This window comes from Molothrus aeneus, chromosome 3, assembly GCF_037042795.1.
Source record: "Molothrus aeneus isolate 106 chromosome 3, BPBGC_Maene_1.0, whole genome shotgun sequence".
Taxonomy (NCBI): domain Eukaryota; kingdom Metazoa; phylum Chordata; class Aves; order Passeriformes; family Icteridae; genus Molothrus; species Molothrus aeneus.
The window spans coordinates 16,450,672-16,470,753 of NC_089648.1; the positions used below are offsets into that span (position 1 = coordinate 16,450,672).

Below are 20,082 nucleotides of genomic sequence, written 5' to 3' on the forward strand. Positions count from 1 at the left end.
CTGTCAGGTGGGAGTGCACTCAGCAGCATTATAGCATTATGGGATGGCTTTATATTCAATAGGAGGACATAACTTGAAGTGTCTATGGAGTCTACCTAAAACAGTTTTGGAATAATTTGGACTGTTTATGTTAAATTGTCATGCCAAAATCTTCTAGTCTTACCTTGTTCTTTTGGGTTTGTGCAACAAGATTTTGGTAGTAGGGGGAAGATTTTATTTTATTTTATTTCTCATTATCTTGTTTGGTGTTAAAATAAACTGATTTCCCCAAGTCAAGTCTGATTTGCCTATGATGACAAACAGTCAGTGATCTCTGCCTGCCCTTATCTCACCTACCTTTAATTCTATTTTCTCTCTCCTGTCCTGCTGAGCAGAGCTGAGAGAACAGCTTTGGTGGGCACCTGGTGTCCAGCCAGGGTCACCCCAGCACACATTGCTTTGGGGCAGATGTACCTTCTCTCCTGCTGAACAGATCATCTACCACTTTAAGGTGTGTGAGTTTTGTTTTAGTCAGGCTGTGACAGGATTTTGAGAAGCTCACTCAAAATGATGACTTCCTATTAGTGGGAGATTCTAATCTAGGATCTATGGGCCCTGTGGAATGCAAGTTTTGTTTCACTTGCTAACGTAAGTAAGTAAGTAAGTAAGTTAAAAATGAGAAAGCAGATAAAATTATATTGTGCAATTTCCTTTTACTTTAGTCCACACGGTAAAGGAGGGGCTGCCCTCATCTATATTTATACCAAAAATGGTTGTCATGTTCAACAGACCACCATGCTCCTAATCCTCTATTTTTTTCCAAACCTCATTCTCACCTAAGATGAAAGTATATTCTTTTACTAGGTGTGTGGTGTGCGTTGTGAGCTTTTTTTGTTTTTGCTGGTTTGTTTTTGTGGGGTTTTTTGACAGAACTGTGGGATTTACTAAGTCAGCAAGACTTTTTGTACATTTGGGGATCAGTGGAAAGAAAATGCTATTTCCACTTGGTGCTATTTCAGTGGATTAGGCAGTTCTTCAAACATAAATATTTGTTTGAATGATAATACCTCAAGGTCCCTCAGCTTCCTTGGTGCTACCTGAGATCCTTGCACATATTTTTCATCATAGCACTCTTGAAATAAAGGTCTGATACTCTATGTGATAAAAATTTTGCAATTATTATCTAAATTGATTAATTATCTAAAAGGCATTCATAGGAACCAAAGATACTACTTAAAAAAATATATAGTACCATACTAGCAGTGGTTCTAAAGGTTGCTGCATTGTGTGAACACCGCTGCTCAGTCCAGCTTTCAGTGAGTGCCCAGGTTTAGCAGAAGAAGTGAAAGTAGTTGGTCTGGTGGCCCATTTAAGACTACAGCACTGCAGGAAATCACCCAGGAGAGTCTGCTGGTTACTGTGTCTGGAAAATTCCCAATGCTCCTTTGAAACACAACATGTCCTCCACTGGGAACATTCAGAGGAATTGTTCAAAAAAACTTTGCAAGCATTTAATAACAACTTACATAATACTTCAACACATATTCTATATGCTTCACTTCTGTTGTTTTATCAGTTCTAATTGATATATTCTAAGTGACTTGGGGTGTCTTCATTTAGAAAGACTTAATTTGTTTTGACACTATAACTAATGCCTGCAAATACTGTGTTCAAAACTGTTTCTTTAATATATTGACACTTCCCAATGTACAAAATTTTAAAAATTTGGCCTTAAGGTCAAATTCTCATATCTAAACCACATATTTAAGTAGTGGATTCAGTTTTGCATATGTTAAGGTAATAACCATACACAAAGAGTAGATGATAATGTATACATTAGAAACATGAAGCACAAAGTTATTTGCTTTAGTGAGAGCAGTTGTACATTTAAAGAATTGTTTTCTCTCTGTGTTTGATGTGTATGTGTATATTATGTTACTTATCCTATTCTTTCTCAAGCATTATTCATTTTAATTGCAGTTTAAATCTACAGCTTACATGTAACAAAATATCATCAGTGCTAGGTTCTTCCAGCAGTTAGGTTCCAAAATAATTGCCATTTCAGCGGTTATGAAGGGTAAAAAATTGGCTCATGCAGTTCCTTTCCTTCTTTTGCTAGTGCTAAGGCTCCATATATTACCAGATGTCCTTCTGCCTGACTGAGATGTTTCTGTGGTCTTTGAAGACCAACTTACATATTAGAGGTAAGCTGTTATCTGTTACTAAAACAAATCATCAAAGCTTGTTGATGGGTATTAAACTAATATAAAATTCTGAATACCCAAATGAAGTTTTTTTTTATACTTAAGAGAAAGAAAATTAGCAGCAATACAGAGTTTGAATTTGGTCAGCTTCTTTGCTTTTCTTGTCATGGAACTGGAGCATCCTTTCAAGTAAAAAATATTAAGATTATATTTGATTGGATGTATTTCCCTTCTCGGGAAGCTGTGGCCTACTTGACTCTGAGCTTCAGTTTAATGGTTAGTTTGGGTGAATGATCCACAGTCAAGTGAACTGCAGAGGCATTGTGATTTGTACTTAATGTGAAAATAAAAGATTACTGCATGTTCTGGGTATTTTGCATGATTCCTTGAAATTTCATACTTACAAGGATACATTTGTCTTATTAATTGATTGTTCCAAAAGACATATGACTAAATCCCAGCCATGTGTACATTACCTTAATTCGTCTTGCCTTGCTATTCCTAAAATATAATTATTAAAAAACCCACTGGTTTAAAAGTGGACAATATCAAAAGATAATTTATGACACTTCATGTCAATTGTACTGTACAATAATTTTATCAAAATATTATTTTGAATAATCAATTGATATTCAGCTGAATGTTATTACTAAAATATTGACTCAGTGTGCCTTGACATCCCATCTTTGTGTGGGAACTGTTCTATGACAACAATAACATCTAAAACTCAAAAGCTGTATTTCATAGAAAAATCCAATGGTTTAAGTGAAAACACAGTTGTGATTTATTGTAATTAAAGCTCTGCTGTGGAGTACCATGCCTATTTTTCACTTTTGACCTTTTTTGCTTCCATTTATTCATTGCCTAGATGCCTCATTCAAAAATTCTGAGGCAGAAGGGAGGATGATGTCCTGGTTTAAATCCTGCCTGCCTTTTCAGTGCCTTCCTACTTTTTTTTCCATGTAATGAATTTCTCCCCATGGAATATGCCTGTCTGACTTTAGGAGGACACAGATGCAGTGAAAAATTAATTATTTTAAAACAATGCAACATAATGCTGTACTTAGACATGCCCAGTGGAGCTTGCCAAGGCACCCCTAAGTGTTTACCTGTCAGCCTCATCAGGAACTGACTAGTGCAGTTGCAGTCCCTATGCAGCTGAAATATCCAGATTTCTGTGCCACAGGAACCAACTAGATGATAATACCTGTAGAATAAGAATATTGGATCCTTTGAAAGAACAGCTTTATGAGTTCATGAATCTTAGGAAAAAACTTCAACCAGTTGTTTTTAGCTCAGCTGTGTCAGTCATCAGAAAACATTTTAAAGTTATTCCAAGATACATTTTTCACCATGATCCTTACTTTTCCTTGTAAAAGAACACAAATATGCTAATTAGGAAGGTGGTAAAAATACTTTTGCACATGTGCAGCTAGAAGGGAATCAAAGTGTATGTAAAGGAAATGACAGCCTCAAATAAATGGAAGGGCTTGTCATCCTTCTTCATGCCTTCTCAGCTGGTTCTTGAATGTCCCAATGGTATTTAGGCTATATACTGTGCTTGTATTTTAACACCAAGCATTGCTTTAGCAGGAAAAAATTGAGGTGCTGAACCTTGCTTTCTAAGTTGTGTTCTGTTTCTAGTAATAATTTAATGCATTTACATTTAATTGTACAGATGAAGACATTGGGATCCACCAGTACTGTGACAAGAAACAACCAGGTAAATACATATATAAATACTGAAACTGAGCAAAACTTCAGGATGTTCAGTGTTTGACACCAACTGCTTGCTCTTAAAAATGCAGCTTCACATTTCTTGTTAGTATATACCTCTGTATTTCTATGGAATAAGGAAACACAGAAAGAGTTTCTCTCTCCAAACTTATGTAGGAATATTAAAAAACTTTTTAAACCACAGAAGGGGGCGGGAGGGAAAGGAAAAAAAATTCACATAAACCCAACCGTTATGTAACTAAAAACCTCTGTGGGATTTTACACTCTGAATTCTTATGGGGTTTAAGATATTTTGTGTTGTGTGGAGCCCAGGGCACGGCCAGGTGATCGCCGGGATCCCAGCAGAGGGCATCTCTGCCTGCCCTCCGGAGTGGCCATTCCGGGGCGAGCGATCCATTGCCTTGATCTCATTAATCCTGCTCATCCTACCAGTTTCCCCAGGGGCCGAAGGGGCTCTAGGGCTGGGGTTCCCCCCTTCCCGCCCGTCCCGGCGCGGTTCCACTGGCGCTGACGGACCGACGGAGCCGGCTGACCGCGCTCCTGCCTGCGGGGCTGGGGCTCGGCCGTGCCAGCCCACCGGTGTCAGCCTTGCCTTCACTGCCAGTTTAACATATCTGCCCTACAGGCTGAAAGCACCGGGGCTGCCCGGATTGGTTTGGAAATTTCTGTGTTTTATCCAACTGTGCTGGTCTTCTCGCTAATATTAATGTTTGCTGACAGCAGTGTTAAGGATTAATTCATCTTTTCATCCTCTTTCCTTTAGCATCACAGATGAAGTACAGTTACTTAGAAGAGAAGCAAAAGCTAGCAGAATGTGAGGATATTTTCTGAGTTTCTTCTTACACTAAGATCAAATGGCAAATTTGGATTGGCTATGCCCCTGGAAGAGTATTAAAATAACCCCAGACTGCTTCCAATGTAACTTTCTGCACATCATCTAAGACTGATGATCACAGAACTACACAGCACAAAACAATTGAAAATTTGTAATTTTTCCTTCCTGGTATATATGCAATCTGTTTTTTTTTTTTCCTGTCACTAAGCATTGCAGCATTTATTGCTTTTCCAGTCCATTGTAAAAAGTAATCACAAAAATAATCCAGATTTTTCCTTATGAAATTTACTTAGCAGACGAGCAATAAACATTTTCCCAATCATCTCTGGCCTTGCAACACCATCTGGCTTAAAACTGGAAATTGTAACTAAAATATTTTCAGCCAAATAGACTAATAATAATAACTAATAATAATAACAACTAATAATAATAATACCAGATTAATAATCAGCTGCCTTCATAGAATGGTTTCAGCTTTGAATCATTTTCACTGTCCCTGCATTACCTGGTTAAAAGCAATTTCAGTTCATGCTATCACACAGCAGTACTTCCAACTGTTAATGATGTTTATATTAGTACAACTTTTCTTTAGCTCAAGTTTTACAACTCCTGCATTGCTCAGAACGTTCATTAATGTTCAAACATTATTATATGACAACTCTGAAAAATCAAATTGATTTTTTGGATAACTTCACAAAGCCATGTCTATGCTGTTAGCTTATCCAAATGAAAATTCCCATGGAATTGTGCATGCATATGGAGGCAAAATGTGTTCTGGAAGGATTAGTTCTTCCCATCACTACAAGGTGTGTTTGGAGCAGGCTGAAGCCCCGCTGGGGATGGGTGTGAAGGTGCAGCCATGTGGCAAATCCACACCTGCTGCAGAGGATGCTGTGTCAGGCAAGGTCAGTGCAGCTCTGGGAAGGTGGGCAGGTGAGGGAGGGCTCTAGGCAGGGAGGAGCCTCACAGGTTTGCATCACTTGTGCTCAGTGTAATGGTATCCCACAGGGCTGCATGTGTGAAAGGAGGAGCAGGCCTAGATAACCCTTGTAACCAACAGCCCCAGTGGTGCCTTTTACACGTGTGATGGGCAACAGGACCTCAAGCTGCTGCACCTTGTCCCTGGGAATGCAGGGGTGCCCCTGACACAGAGCCTGCACAGCACATTTTGCAAAGAGGAGCACTGAGAAACTTTATTCACAGCTGTTGATTTGTACAGATAGTTTGGTATCTGTACAGGCAATTTCCCATTTTGCATATGTGGATAGATATTCCAGTATTTATGAAAGCACCCATTGAAAATGTGATCTTACATGCCTAATTAATATTATCATAACAGTTCCACCAACGCTGGCTTCAGTCCAATGAAACACAAAGAGAAGTTGTATGCTGGTGTCCTCTTTTGTTGATGTATGAAATCCTTCATTTTTTCACTGTATAGCACTTCTATTGTAAGCTGCTTTTTGCAGGGAGGTTTAAGCACAACTGCTAAGTCATTCAGTCTGGAAGTTGGCATACAAACTGACAGCTTGGAGCTCAAAACTTTTCATCAGGTTTCCTTTAAATAGGAATAGATTATAAACAATGTGTTCTAGTTTCTCATGGTTTTATTGTACACTTATGAGCAGAAAACTGCTCACTTTTAAATGAAGAAATTTCACAAGTTATTAGAGCCTGATTCTCATCCATGAAACAAGCCAGTTATTGGCAACTCCAGAGGAAGCTTTGCCTCCTGGTTGCTCGAATTAATATATTAGGCCAGGATTTTCACAATAGTGTGCTGAACACTAATAAATTTGTTAAAGGACTTCAGTAGTCATGCAGCTTTTTCTTTGCTTGACTTGGCAGATTCTTCAGACTAAATTTGCAAGAAAATCCTATAAATAACTAGACTCCGTAAGTTATGGCATTCACATTTGCCTGTAGTTAATATTTCTATATATGCATATATTCATGCATATATATTTTGCAGACGTGTTAGTGCCTGCTTTTTGAAATTAGGCAATGAAATGTTAGTTCAGAAGAATAGAATCTATTTAGGATGCTTGAAACTTGAAACTGAGTTAATATACTGAACAGCAGATACTTTTTCACTGCAAGTGCCTAGCAGCTGGGTAAGCTTTGCACACAATTGCCATGGGGAAGTCATGGTCATTGTGGATAGAGCATGCCAACTGTTCCTATGATTGAGCCTTCCAAAAACAGACCCTTTGATAATAGAAACCATGGCCATTTCCTTCCAGCTGTAGGTAAGTTTTACATGTAAGGCAACTCCTAGAAATCTTGGATTTGTGGAAGGAAGCTCAACTCATAGAACTTTTTTAAAATGACACATATAAATGTTTGCACACACACACTTTATATGTATACAGTCACTTATATATACACATTTCTCTACCATCTTCATTTTTTTTCCCTCACTTTTATTTGACAGCTCGAGATTATCCTTGGATCCTGAAAACCAAGCGAGCAGACAAACTGCGAGATGCACTCAAGGAGGTGGAGGTATGGTTCAGAAAGGTTCAAGCACAGCAACATCTGATCTGGTTTTCAAACCTCTTTCAACAGCTTTAATTTTCATAAAGATCCAACTCTCCCAGTGATGATAAATGTGCTTTTGTCTGGTGGGCTCTTCTGAAACAGCTGCATCTTTGTGTGGCATTTTTCATCTGTTAACTGGAAAATCAGAAGTCTGTTAACTGATAGTGACAATGTGTGCTGCCAACTCCATTCTCTGTTTTCTTTTGTCCTTTAGGACTTAATGCAGAACAGTCCATGTGTGCTGAGCAAGTGGAAGAACAAACATACCTGTCAGGTACAGTGTCATCAAAAGGTCTTGTAGTGTTCAGTTGGTGGTGCTGAACTGAATTCAGTGATGGGACCAGTAGTGTTAAAATGTTAACACAGAAAATCACTGGAGTTTTTTTAATATGTGGGCCCTTGTTAAGTAAATTTGGTTTATTTAAATTTCTACCCTGAAAAAAGTCCTTCAAATAAAAAGCCTGGAGTTTATCAACACAAAGAAATTACAATAAAAGGCCCTTATTCTGTGAGATGATGATGGTGATGATTACTATTATTATTGTTGTTAATTATTGTTATTGTTATTATTACTGTTACTGTTTGGGGAAACTGAAAACATCCTGTGCCTCAAAATAGCAGGCTGAGGGAGCAGTTATGTGTTAAAATATATAGACAGGTCTGGAATCTGTGTTATATTATTTTTATGTCTTAATTTAATTAGCTATTTACCTGTCACAAATCTTTTTACTTTATGCTTGTGTAATATGGAAGGGAAGTTATATCTCTAAACCAACAAGATCATTAATCAAGTTATGGAATAAGAAATATTGTGCCATGTGGCACACAAATAGTTATGTCTCTGGCTATATGAGTTCCACATTTTGTGTACAAGAAACCCTTTTTCACATCCTCACTAAGACAGAACAGCAGGGCAGGGAGGAGAGCTGAACATGAAGTGCTCCATAATCATGTGCTTCTTCTGAAAAACATATGTAGTGAATTTTGTATGTTTATACAACCTTCATGAGGAAATGCATCATATTTGAAACTGCTTTGGGGAATGGGGAAAATTTGTCAATATTACTGTTTCAAACAAGGAACTTTGTCTTCTAACTTTTCTGCTTCTTCAGACTCATAATTTTTTCTTCTTATTCAAGTAGTTCCAAATGTGTGTCAGCAGAATGATTGTTAAATATCCAAACACTGTACAGCTAAAATTCTAGAAATGCCTTTGAGAATAGCAAAATTTTTAAATGCTTGACATGCCAAATGGTATGTAGTCTTTTCATATCAATAATAAAAATATGATTGTCTAAGCGACATTTGCCTATCAGATCTTACTGCTAGTAAATGTATATCATTCACATACAAATTACATAGTATACATCTGTGAATGTTAATCTTCTAGAGCTGATTTAAATATTAATTGCTAATTTGGGGGAATCATTTTTCCCTGTTATTATTGTTCTGATTAGGAAAGGAATTTGGTTAAGAAACACCAAGTCAATTAGCTGTGAGTGCATTCATTTACATCCCAGTTTGCTGTCTCTTCATTTGCTTTCCTTGTCCATTCTCCCTTTACCATTTTCCTTCCCCTCCCATTCATCAGCATCCACCTGCAATGTGTACAGTACATACTTTGGAAAAGTAAACTTCTTGCCAGATGTGTTGTCCTGCCTACATAATATAACACCTTTGACTATCAGTTCTGTATAAAATTCTTCTTTATTTTTTGACTTCACATCCTCTAAGTTACTTCAGGCCTACATCAACGTGAATGAGACAATTGCAATTTAACTTATTTCTTCTAGGAGATGGGAAATAAAAGAGATGGGTGTTTTCATCTTAGTGTATTAGGTATTGAACCATGTAAAGGGGTAGTTTAATAAATTGAGTATTTGGGGTGTTTTTCAGATGTCTTCTAAGGCCAGGGTATAAGTGATGGTACAGGTTATAACATAACCAGAGTGAAAGTTATAGATAAAAATCACAGTAATTTCTCTGTCCTTAAATTCTGCTTTTGGTTTCTCAATCACAAAACAAAATGTTTTTGTTTAATAGTGACTGATTATTGAAATCTCCAACAAGGGTTAGAGTGTTTTGCCAAAACAATTGTGTTATTCCACTTTCTGTCTTCCTGAAAATAAAAGACCTCCAACAAATGAAAATAAATAGAAAAAAATTAATCATTTGGAAGAGTCTAGAACAGAAAAACTGTCTTCCATCAATTTTGATGTCAGATGGCTTGTTTTTCTGCTGCTCATCTGTCTTTGAGCATTTGGCAGCAATAATTGAACTGTCCCTCTTTGATGCAAATGGAGAAGATGTTGTATATTTATTTTTAATTCTAAGTAGAATACTAATTAACTGTTGCAGCAGAGAGTGCTTACCACGCAATGATGTCATCTGTGGCATAACACTGATGTATTCACAGCCTTTTTTGGATGAATACCAGAGCTAGTGGGAAGAGTCTGTATTTGCATTAACTTTGGAGAGTTAAAGCAGTGTGTCAGACAAACAGCATGAAGAACATGTAGGAAATTACCCTGATTTTCATAATTTCAATGTTTGGGCCTAAATTTGATCATATGGTTTTAATTATAGTATCTGTTTTTCCTTTGGTTTTAGTAGCAATACAAGGTCAAACAAACTTTATAGAAATTAAAATATTTAATTCAACAACCACATTTTCCCATTTTTGATTGTGTTATTTATTTTTTATTTATTTATTTATATTTGAATCTGCCATACCTCTAGCTGAACCAGAAGCAGGTTCCTTTGTATTGTAATTACAATGTGCCATCCAGAAACTCAGTGGCTGCTGTACCTTGAGCAAGACAAATGGAATGAAAATGAAAGGTGATGCAATGAAAACAAGACTATGCTTTAAAAGAGTAGTGTGATTTCTCTCAGATTTTGTGCAAAACAAGCATAAGGCTGCTGCCAGTGTGCCTTCTGTAGCCTAAATATACAATATACCACTATTCCTAATCCCTCACTCTTCCTCCAGCACTTCCATCTTAGAAGTGGCCCACAGGCAAAAATTGGGGGCTGTAATTTTAAATGTGCATCTGCCAAAATTGAGTGTGCAGTCATGTTAACTGTTCATGTGCAAATAGCCAATTAGACTCCATGCAAATGCCCCAGTGAGAAGTCCAGTTGTTTTGCCTGCAGATTATCTTGTCCATTGCATGAGTGTGTTTCTCAAAGTTGGCTTTTCTATATGAGTTTGCCTAGAATGACCATAATGCTGGCCTGGTTTTCTACTTTTGTTAGTATTTCATTTTATGCTATATATATATATTATATATATATACATATTTTTTTTTTTGGTGTGCAATCAGTGCAAGAGAAGTTTCGTATTTACTTTCTTGTCCATTGCCAAAAAAACCCCAATGACCTTTATTTTTGCAGTCCTAAGTATACATTCTACCACTACTTAGAGCATCTGAAATAGATAATGTGCCAGTTAATGTAAACATAACCTAGACAGTACAGGGATTTTTGTCAAGGAGTCATATTTAAAAGAGCTTAGTTGAGTCCTAAACGACTGAGGTCTTCTCTTTAGCTCTGTTCCAATAGGATCTGAACCCACACCATTTCTGTATGGTACTTCTGATCCCCAACTTTGATGACCTTTGTTGAGTTGCTGAAATAATCCTGTAATCTTCAGTTAGCTGATGTCAGAGGAAAATAAACCATAAAAGAAGGATGACAGGAAAAAGACAAGAAGTCTTTACAATAAGATGCCACTGTGCTCTTCAGCTTTCCCTGCCAAGGAGTAATAATCTAAGGAATTTATTTTATCAGTATTGTTGAGTTTACTCAGCTCAGATCTGGCTGCTTCTTGTCTTTGTCTCCTTCTCTAATTCTTTGGAATGCATTTAAGTTTTGCCACAAAATCATTAAATCTTCCTATGAAACGATGCCATTGCTTAAGGTTTGGTTTTACAATATAAAGCAATAAAAATAAATGAGATCTAGCTGAAACATTTGATTTCCAATTTTTTTTAGTTTTACATTTGCATTATGATGTTGAATTAAGCACACGCCAACATTGTTATAGAGTTTATTGTATAAAAGCCAAGCACTAGCTATAAATCATATCTGTTACCTGCTAATGAAAAAGATTTATGTATACTTTGCTAAAGTGTTTTGATATTTTTTAATTGTATTTTTGTTCCAATTTACATATGTATGTTGTTTTTCTGTTGCCATCGTCAACATACTTAAAACTGGATTCTGAATTGAGCTCCACAGCAATATTTTCTTGCTTGTTCTGTCAGTACAATGCCCATTAGCAAACTGATTTAGCAAGGCACATGGTGATGTAGCACATTTGATATCAAAACCAAGACATTCTGTCTAGAATACATGAGAAGCCAGCACCCATCCCCAATTACTAAGAGGAACACTGCCCTCATATTAAATTCTTTTGGCTGCTTTTGATCAGAACCATTAATGTGTTGCGTGGTTTTAGATATTTGGAGCTAGAAGTACAAATGCATTGATTATTGTGAAACAGTAACATGTAACAACAATAACTTCATCTGTAATAAGGCATGCAACACAGTAATTATGGTGGGGTGGCTAAGAAAGCAATCTGGAATGAAGAGGTGGGGAAAAACCCTGGGAACCTGCTTGAACAAGAAGTGCTTTGCAAATCTCTTCTCCTTTTGCATATTCCTCTGTCAGTTGGGCTCTCTAAGGGAAAACAGTTTGCAGCAATATTTTTTACAGGCATATTTTCCTTCTCTTCCAATTTTAATCAGATAGAAGCAAATCCTGGCTTTGCTCCACAGGTATCTTTTTAGGTAGAAGAGCTGATAAGCAGCTGAGCTGCATGAATGAGGAGTCAAGAGCTCAGGCTTCTGAGGATAAAGGGATCTACTTAAGTAGATGCTTAAGTTGTACTAAAGTCTGTAAGTCATGAACCTGCACTTAAGTCCTTTGCTTAATAAAAACTATCTGAAATACATATTAGAGCACTTTGCTATTGGAGAAGGGAAAGGCTAAGTCTTCCCTTGAGTATCCTCTGCTGCATATGCCTTTCTTGCACAGTGAAGAGCAATTTTTGGCATATAAAATACATATTCCTTTCTATCAAAGTCTCCACGTTCAATTCCTCTGTAACAGAGAAATTAAGTGGCCCTTCCTTCCCAGTATGGAGAATAACCAGGTGCCCAAACTTTTTACACAGACTACATTCAAGTACAAAGTTTCTGCCTTATTCTTCCAATAGGTATGAAGTCATGCTTTCATATTTTATTTAGGAACACCTTGTGACTGTTTAAACTCTGGAGATAGCTCTTCTGATTTTATTTTTCCCATCACAGTACTTCAATCTGAAAAATTTATGATGTGTTTCATCATTGTGAATTTCTTTCCCTAATTTAATATCTCTTAGATGGAATGATGTAGTGCCTTGTGTAAATAATGCCTCTTACATTGGCTTTTATTCCTTAGCATTTATGGGCTGTTCCCTTTGGAGTTGGATCACTGTGTATCCCTGTTCAAGCCAAGTTTGCAATCTTCCCTATTTGCTTTATATTCATTCGTGCTTCTGACTGGACTGCTCCCATCCACCAAAATATGAGTTTAACTAGGCAAGCTTAAGTGTAACAGCACATAAATCTTACAATCATGGAACAGTCTTTGCACAGACTTCACAGAATGTAGCAAATTGAAATAGTGGTTTCAATTTGAGCACGTAAATATTTTCTCTTTTATGGAATATTTTTGAGGAAAGATAGCACAGAATCATAGAATCATTTAGGATTGAGAAGACCCTTAAGAGTGAGTCCAGCTGTTAACCTAATGCTCCATAGTTCATCACTAAAACTTGCCCATAAGTTCTACATCTACACATCTTTAATATCTCCAGGGGTGGTGACTCCACCTGTTCTCTTTAAGTGCCTGCTTGTACTTCATGGCAAACTCTAAGAACTAATTTTTAAAAAACCTCAGTTCAAAACATTTTTAAAGGGAGATAGATGAAATACTAACCTTGCATGGCAATGTAGTGTGTAAATGCCTTGATTAACCTTTTCAATTTAGACTCTAAAAGTTCCTAGAGAATGAACTTAAACCTATGGACCAACCACACTAAATTATTGTAACAAAAATTTATTAAAATACAATTTAAGATTTCCCAAATATCTCAGAGTTCTGAGGAAAGTAACGAGAAAGAATGTTTTGCTGTAAAATGAAAGAAGGAGGGAGCACAATAGGAGCAACAATAGAAGTAATGGAAATTATACTACATTTATCTACTATCTATGATTCTGTCATGCCATAGTGATATCACAGAGATCTGTACAGTACTGAAAATCCTTAACATTGATTTGTAACTAGTTTATAGATGTAAAGCAAAGCATACTCATTAGCACAACATTTATATATTTATATAAATGTCTTGTCATGAAACACTGGGGAGGTTTTCATTGATTTCTAGTCTAGCTCTGTAACAGGTGTGATTTATGCCATTACCAGAAAATTAATACATAGGCATAAAGTGAATTTGCACCCTGACTGCATCATCCCTCTTGTTGGCACATAACACTGAAAGACTGGGGGTGTTTTACTCTCCTCTATCAGGCTGCTTACATCACAGTTTGGTAGCTCCTGGGTTTCAACCCTCACTTTTTCCAGCAGGTTTTTTGGACAGTTACAGCCAACTGTAGTCAAACCTTGCTGGACTTCATGTTACGAAGTTGGAAATAAATTGTGATTTTATCTAATCTAACTTCAACGTAAGGAAAAATTGAAGTTTTAAAAGATTGTAATAAAAGCTGCATGAGTGTAAGCGTGTCTAACATTTTTACTAGGACAAAACCTTAAAGGACATCTGTCATGACAGGGAATATTGAAACATTGACTATATATATCTATCAAATGAATGTATGATTAGACTTTGGCAGGATGGGAATTGATCATTTGTTCTTAGAAATTCATTTCACATCACAGGGTTTTATTTGTTTCTACTTCACACATCACTAGAATTTATTTTTAAAACATGTTGGTTAAAGGTGCAAGGGCAGGAAAATAATTTGTTTAAATACACATGTTCTGTTCTTTGGAGAGCTCAGAGGAATAGTAATATAGCAAAATATGTATAAATTAGAATTTCCATACCTAAATTATTGGGAGCAGAGCACTGCATAAGGGACATGCCCAATTGCTATCCCAAATACTTTTTATTTATTATACAATCCAGTGGATTTCACTGCATGAAAATTCTAAAGATTATATTATGTTTGTCTCACAGCTCCAGCACAGAACAAACAGGATATTTTTTATGCCAAATTCTCCTACAAGAACAAGTGTTTCTTTAGTAGTTAAGTTTTCTAAAAGCACAGGGATTTCTTTAAAAATCTACTGTTAAGTAGAAGTAAGAGCTGGAGTCCCAGATTCCTGGCCTTTGGTGGACCCTCTAGACTTGTCTGCAGAGGTCTTTCCACAGAGAATTCTTTTTATGGGTTCTGTTTTCTGAATTCCTGTGCTGTAGTAGTTACATTCAGAAAATGACTAATGGTTTAATTATGCAAAAAAAAATGTTTTTCATAACTCCTCCCACTGAGCATTCTCTCTCTCATAGAAGATATTGCATAAGAAGGAGCTGATAAATACTGTGACTTAGTCTTAGAGATTATATGTATCATTTAATTTAAATTAATTAGACATGAATATTCAATTAACTCTGAAATAACCCTGTCCAATAGCTTAAATTCTTTCTTTCTAAGAGAGACATCTGAAACATGTCACTGAGTGAATGGATTTATTGGGAGCTCACAGCTATCTCTGTGGTAGGGCGTGATTATTTATTTAAACAATATATGAATGATCAGAAATAACAAGAACAGCAAAAAGGTGCTGGTTTTAATTTCTGATAATAACATAGAATTATATTAAACCCTACTTTATATTTTTTACATGCAGGCCATGCATTTACTTTATACTGAAAATATCAGGTCTATGGATGATAGAGTGATCAGTGTAATTCCTTCCCTCTTTCAAAACAGATTTTTCATCTCTGTTTTTAACTGAAAAAATCAGTATATTTTATGTAACGTTTGGGGACTTAGCTACTTCTTCAAGTGTTCAGCAATTGTAGTTTTTGTACCATTATAATTCAGCGTTGTGTTACATCTCTCTCTTTCATTGAAAAAGCTTTCAAAGCCATTATAAGACATCTTCACATCAATGATAATTCATTTTTGTAATTTTGAAAATTAGATTACTACGTAATGGACGGCTGCTAATATGTACCTTGGAACGTTCCACTTTATTCATGATTTTTGATGTCTTGTTTTCTTACTCTTTGGATTCAGCTCCTCTTTCACTCAGGTATTTTGGTGTCCCTAAGCCTTTCTGGGCCACAGCTGGAGAAGGTGGTGATTGACAGGACCCTGGTGGGGAAGCTCATCTCCGACACCATCAGTGATGGTAATTACACCCATGTGCAAATCAATTGCCTGCATTAACAATAGAGTAGAGAAACAGTATGTCAACAGGTAGACTAATTATTGCCACTGGGGACTTGCAAACACAACAAGTAATTGCATGTAATGCTATAGTTACAACCCTCAGGACTAAGAGCACTTTAAGAATAATATTTAACATCAAAGTTTTCAGGCTTGTCAAATGCTGCATGGGTTTCTAAAATCCTGTTTCTTACACACTGTAATCACTGTGAGCATGCCATTTGAACTTGTCATGTTTATTTTGTAAGTAGGAAAATGGGACAGAACCAAACATTAGCCAATTGAATAATTGCATGGGATAGTTATTATTAAAGTTGTTATTAAAAAGGTCTGGATAACATTAGTTACATGGAGGTGTTCTGATTTAGTTTCTTGACACCCAGAATTTCCCTACTGTTATTAACTAGTGACTGCTAAAAATTAAGTTTTCATTTAATGCAGAAGAAAACCTACAAAAATGTCTCTGTTTTCCACAGCTTTAAGATATGACTCATAGCATTGAGAAATCGACTGGTATCTTGGCTTCTGCAGAAGCAGGAGTATGAAATTTTGGTGTGAGCCATATTACATGTGCACTACCTTCCAAATTTTTAAGAGTAAGCCCACATTACATCCTTCTAGTAAGAACATGCATTTAGTTCAGGTTTGATCTCTAATGATTTAATTTTCTCTCTACCCAGGCATCTATTGAATATTGGCCTAGGTTTTTAGAAACTCCAATACTGTGTCTCACTGATCTTTTCTTATCAATATATGGTATTTTAGTCTTGAAAATTAATATTAATTTTCTACAGACATTTAACTATGTCTATAGAATCTTTATTTATTAAAAAAATTTAACCTGGACTTCATTTTTATGAACTAATTACACAGAGCGAATAGAACACATTTACTATCTTGTCTTCTTTTTTTCACTCTCCACCTTAATTACTGGATTGCTAGTTACATCTGTGATTTTTTGCGCTCTGCTTCTGAGGGGAGGATTTCCTACTTTCATGTGACAAAAAGTAGGAAAGCATAGAATCTAAGGTTTTTCCTAAATTGAAGTAGTTTGTGGAAGTTATTTTGAATACTTTGTCTTTAAAAAAACAATAAAAAATAATGTTGGTCATGCCTTACTTTGGCTTAATATGTCATAGAAATATTTGTTCAGAAAATGCTGCTAACTAAATGGGCTTACAACTAAAACAACAATAAAGCAAGAAATACGTTTTACTACATTTGGACAACTGTATTTATTATATAAATAACATTATATAATGTTTTGTCTTTGTTTTCACATATTCAGGATTTTCTTAAACCTCCATGTTTGCTAACAGACAAGTCTGTAGGTGAAATAAAACTGCCTCTGTTCAGTAAAAGCAAACCACTCAATAACTTTAATTGCAATGCAGTTTTTTATTTTCATGAACAATAAAAGAAGATGCTTTTGTTACCCACACAAATAGTGCTCAAAATACAAATTTTTATACTGAACCATCCTTGCATGAGAAACATGAGATAATGTTGTCCTAGAGGAAATTAATTTTAATTCAAAGAAACAGCACATCTTTCCAAATCTGGCTCCACATTATGGTTGTGATTATAAAGCTGGCTAAGAGAAATTCTACATTTAGCACAAGAAGCCTATATTAAAATAATAGTTCTTTCTTCAGCAATTGTGTATATGTGGAAATGGATAAGGGTTACAATCTGCCAGAATTACTTAGGAAATTTTGTAATTCTCATTTGGAGTAGCATGCCCTCTTAACATTTGGAATAAAAGTCAGATTTTGTGCAAAAAATACAGAATTGCTACTGTTTTAATATTCCTCCTGCATCTGAGAAAGTGCTCCTGATTCTTATTATTTATAGGCAAAATTTCATCAGCATCTGAGGTGTGCTGCAGCTCGTCTTTAATGCAAACTGTGTCTGTGAGGACATCAAAATGTTTTAACTGTGTGCATGCATATTGAGGATACCATATTCAGTGGTTTTCAATTTTCATGTGTTTGCAGGATCTCAGTTATAGCTTCTGAATCACCTTATCAGATGCTTTATCACCTTTTTTTTTCCCCAAAATGTTAGTGTTAATGTTACATTTCAAAGGCAATTATTTGGCTCTAAACTCTGCCCTTTAGCATTTGCATACCAGATACTTCATGGTTGTGCCAGGACATGACTGTTGGAAAATGCAAGTGGTTATAAATCAGAATAAAGAAAAGCAAAGCTGAGTAGCTAGTTTTCCATGCCTATATGTAAGACTAAACTGTCAATCTACTTAAGGATATGTAAAATTTAGATTTAAGAAACTCTGATATAAGTAATAAATTTTTTTTTTTTTAGTTTCTTTTTCAGAGGTTGTTCCAGAGTGTTGTTTGTTTGTTTCTAAATCTGGTTCCACTTTAACTGGCATTTTTCTTTTAGGAGAGATTTTTGAGTTTACAGTCTGAGCACAGCTTCATTTTAAACCATGAGTGATCTGGTACTACTTACCCCAGTGACTCATTTCACACTCACACTTCTCTTCAACTGTGGGTGCTGCTTGAATAACTGGGTAACTCTTGGGAAAAATTCTCAATACAATTTTCTAAGTAATTTTCATTGACAGATTGATCACTTTTATATTGAACTAATTTGGTCTAGTACCCCCTTATGGTAGTGGGGATTCCATGGAGCTTTTCCAGACTCTAAGGGTGTCTCTTCCATCTTGATTACTTGTATTGTTTGGGTACCCCCATGTGAAGCTTTCAGTGAATTCATGACCCCTCTAAAGCCTTGTCCTGCATGTAACAGCCTCCTTGGTGTCTTCAGCAGCACCAGGAACCTTGCAATGTCAAAATACCCAATACACCTTGAGTACTCATTTGCATTAATCACCCTTAACACTAAGCTAAACAATATGAGGTCCATTTGCAAAATACTGGTGGATGCAACCATAAGAAAAAAAATAAACTGAAAGCTGAATGCTGAGATGACAATTAATGTGGAAGGGCATAAAATGTATATTTGAATGTAGTGGCATTTTGGTATGAGAGAATTTATTCCGGTGTATGTAATCAGAGTATTCCTTAGGCTTTATTTCTCATTTCCAAGAAGGTCCTGATAGGATGACACATTGATATGTTTTAGGACATTACAGGGCTTTCAGTATAATATTTAAGGCACTGTCTTGAAAAAAATTGCTTTTTGCAGCATCTCAGTGGAGTGTTCACTACTTTGTTTTGTTCCTAGAGATAGGTATTACAGCACTGACAATTTTTATTTGGGTTTTTTTTTCAGCTGTTCTTACAGACAATTTCATCATCTTGTCATTTGAGGACCATAACCAACTCTGCTTTATTCAGTTTACAAAGACAATGGATTCTCCCGATGTAAACAAAAGACTGGAAAAACTCTCTTGTTTGGACTCTAAGGTATAGCTGCCAATGGTGACTGCAAATATTGCAGGAACTATACATCATGTATCACTGGTATTCACTGATATTGTATAGCCACATAAATTGCAAACCTTAATATAATTGACCAGAGCAGCTCAAACTCTAAAAACGGCGGTTACTGAAAAGTCAAAAAACATTAGAATGACATTCAGAGTTAAAGAGTTAAAATACTGTGCCAAGGGATCCAGATTTCTACTGTGTTTATTTTCAGGCTCAGACACACATTTGAGTTACCCCTGCTTGACAGATTACCTTGTGTCCATAGAGCAGCAGTAAGTGACCCTTGGCACATTCTTGGCATCTAACAAGCATGAAGCAAAGTCTGTAATGGTAAACCTCAGTGTAAAAGATTTAAGTTAATGTGTTTTACCTCTTGTGTGTTGTGGGCTGACAACACACATGGTCACTTACTGTGTCTCAGCTGATAGACACAAACACATAAAGCTCTGATAATTCAGTCATCTGTCTGAGGTCCATCTGACTTTCGTAATTCTTTGCAGAAATCCTTATTTCCCCACTATTTACAATAATGGTGTTGTTGGGAGAGTTGCTTTTAGAATTAAGCCACTGAGTAAGGAATCAAGATATGGAAGCTGAGCTTCTCACCACTGGCCAGCTATGTGCGTGACCATATGCAAGTGACTTGGTGCCTCAGTGTCTCAATTTACTAGTTACACAGTGAAGATTGAAATACTCAATTTTTGCAGCCCTTTTTGTGGGTGTGTGTCTTCACTACAGTGACAGCAGCAGTGGAAAGGTAGTCTAGAGAGAGCTGAGCTGAGCTTTAAACTGTCTGAGCTTTACCCAGTCTGGAGGTCAGTGGAAACCAGCTCATCTCAAGATGAATGACATTGTGTTGTGGATGGATTGGGCTGGGTAGACATAACTTATTTCAACCATAA

The 20,082-nt window shown here is 36.2% G+C and overlaps 1 protein-coding gene across 1 annotated transcript in view; it reads left to right on the forward strand.

Annotated features, from left to right (window-relative positions):
* Window positions 1-20,082, forward strand: part of WDPCP (WD repeat containing planar cell polarity effector) — a 147,235-nt gene that overhangs the window by 43,211 nt on the left and 83,942 nt on the right. The window contains exons 3-8 of the mRNA XM_066547816.1: window positions 2,099-2,183; window positions 3,862-3,906; window positions 7,190-7,260; window positions 7,511-7,570; window positions 15,609-15,723; window positions 19,023-19,156. Coding sequence (XP_066403913.1) covers window positions 2,123-2,183; window positions 3,862-3,906; window positions 7,190-7,260; window positions 7,511-7,570; window positions 15,609-15,723; window positions 19,023-19,156 — 486 coding nt within the window. The 5' untranslated portion in view covers window positions 2,099-2,122. The remainder of the gene's footprint in view (window positions 1-2,098; window positions 2,184-3,861; window positions 3,907-7,189; window positions 7,261-7,510; window positions 7,571-15,608; window positions 15,724-19,022; window positions 19,157-20,082) is intronic.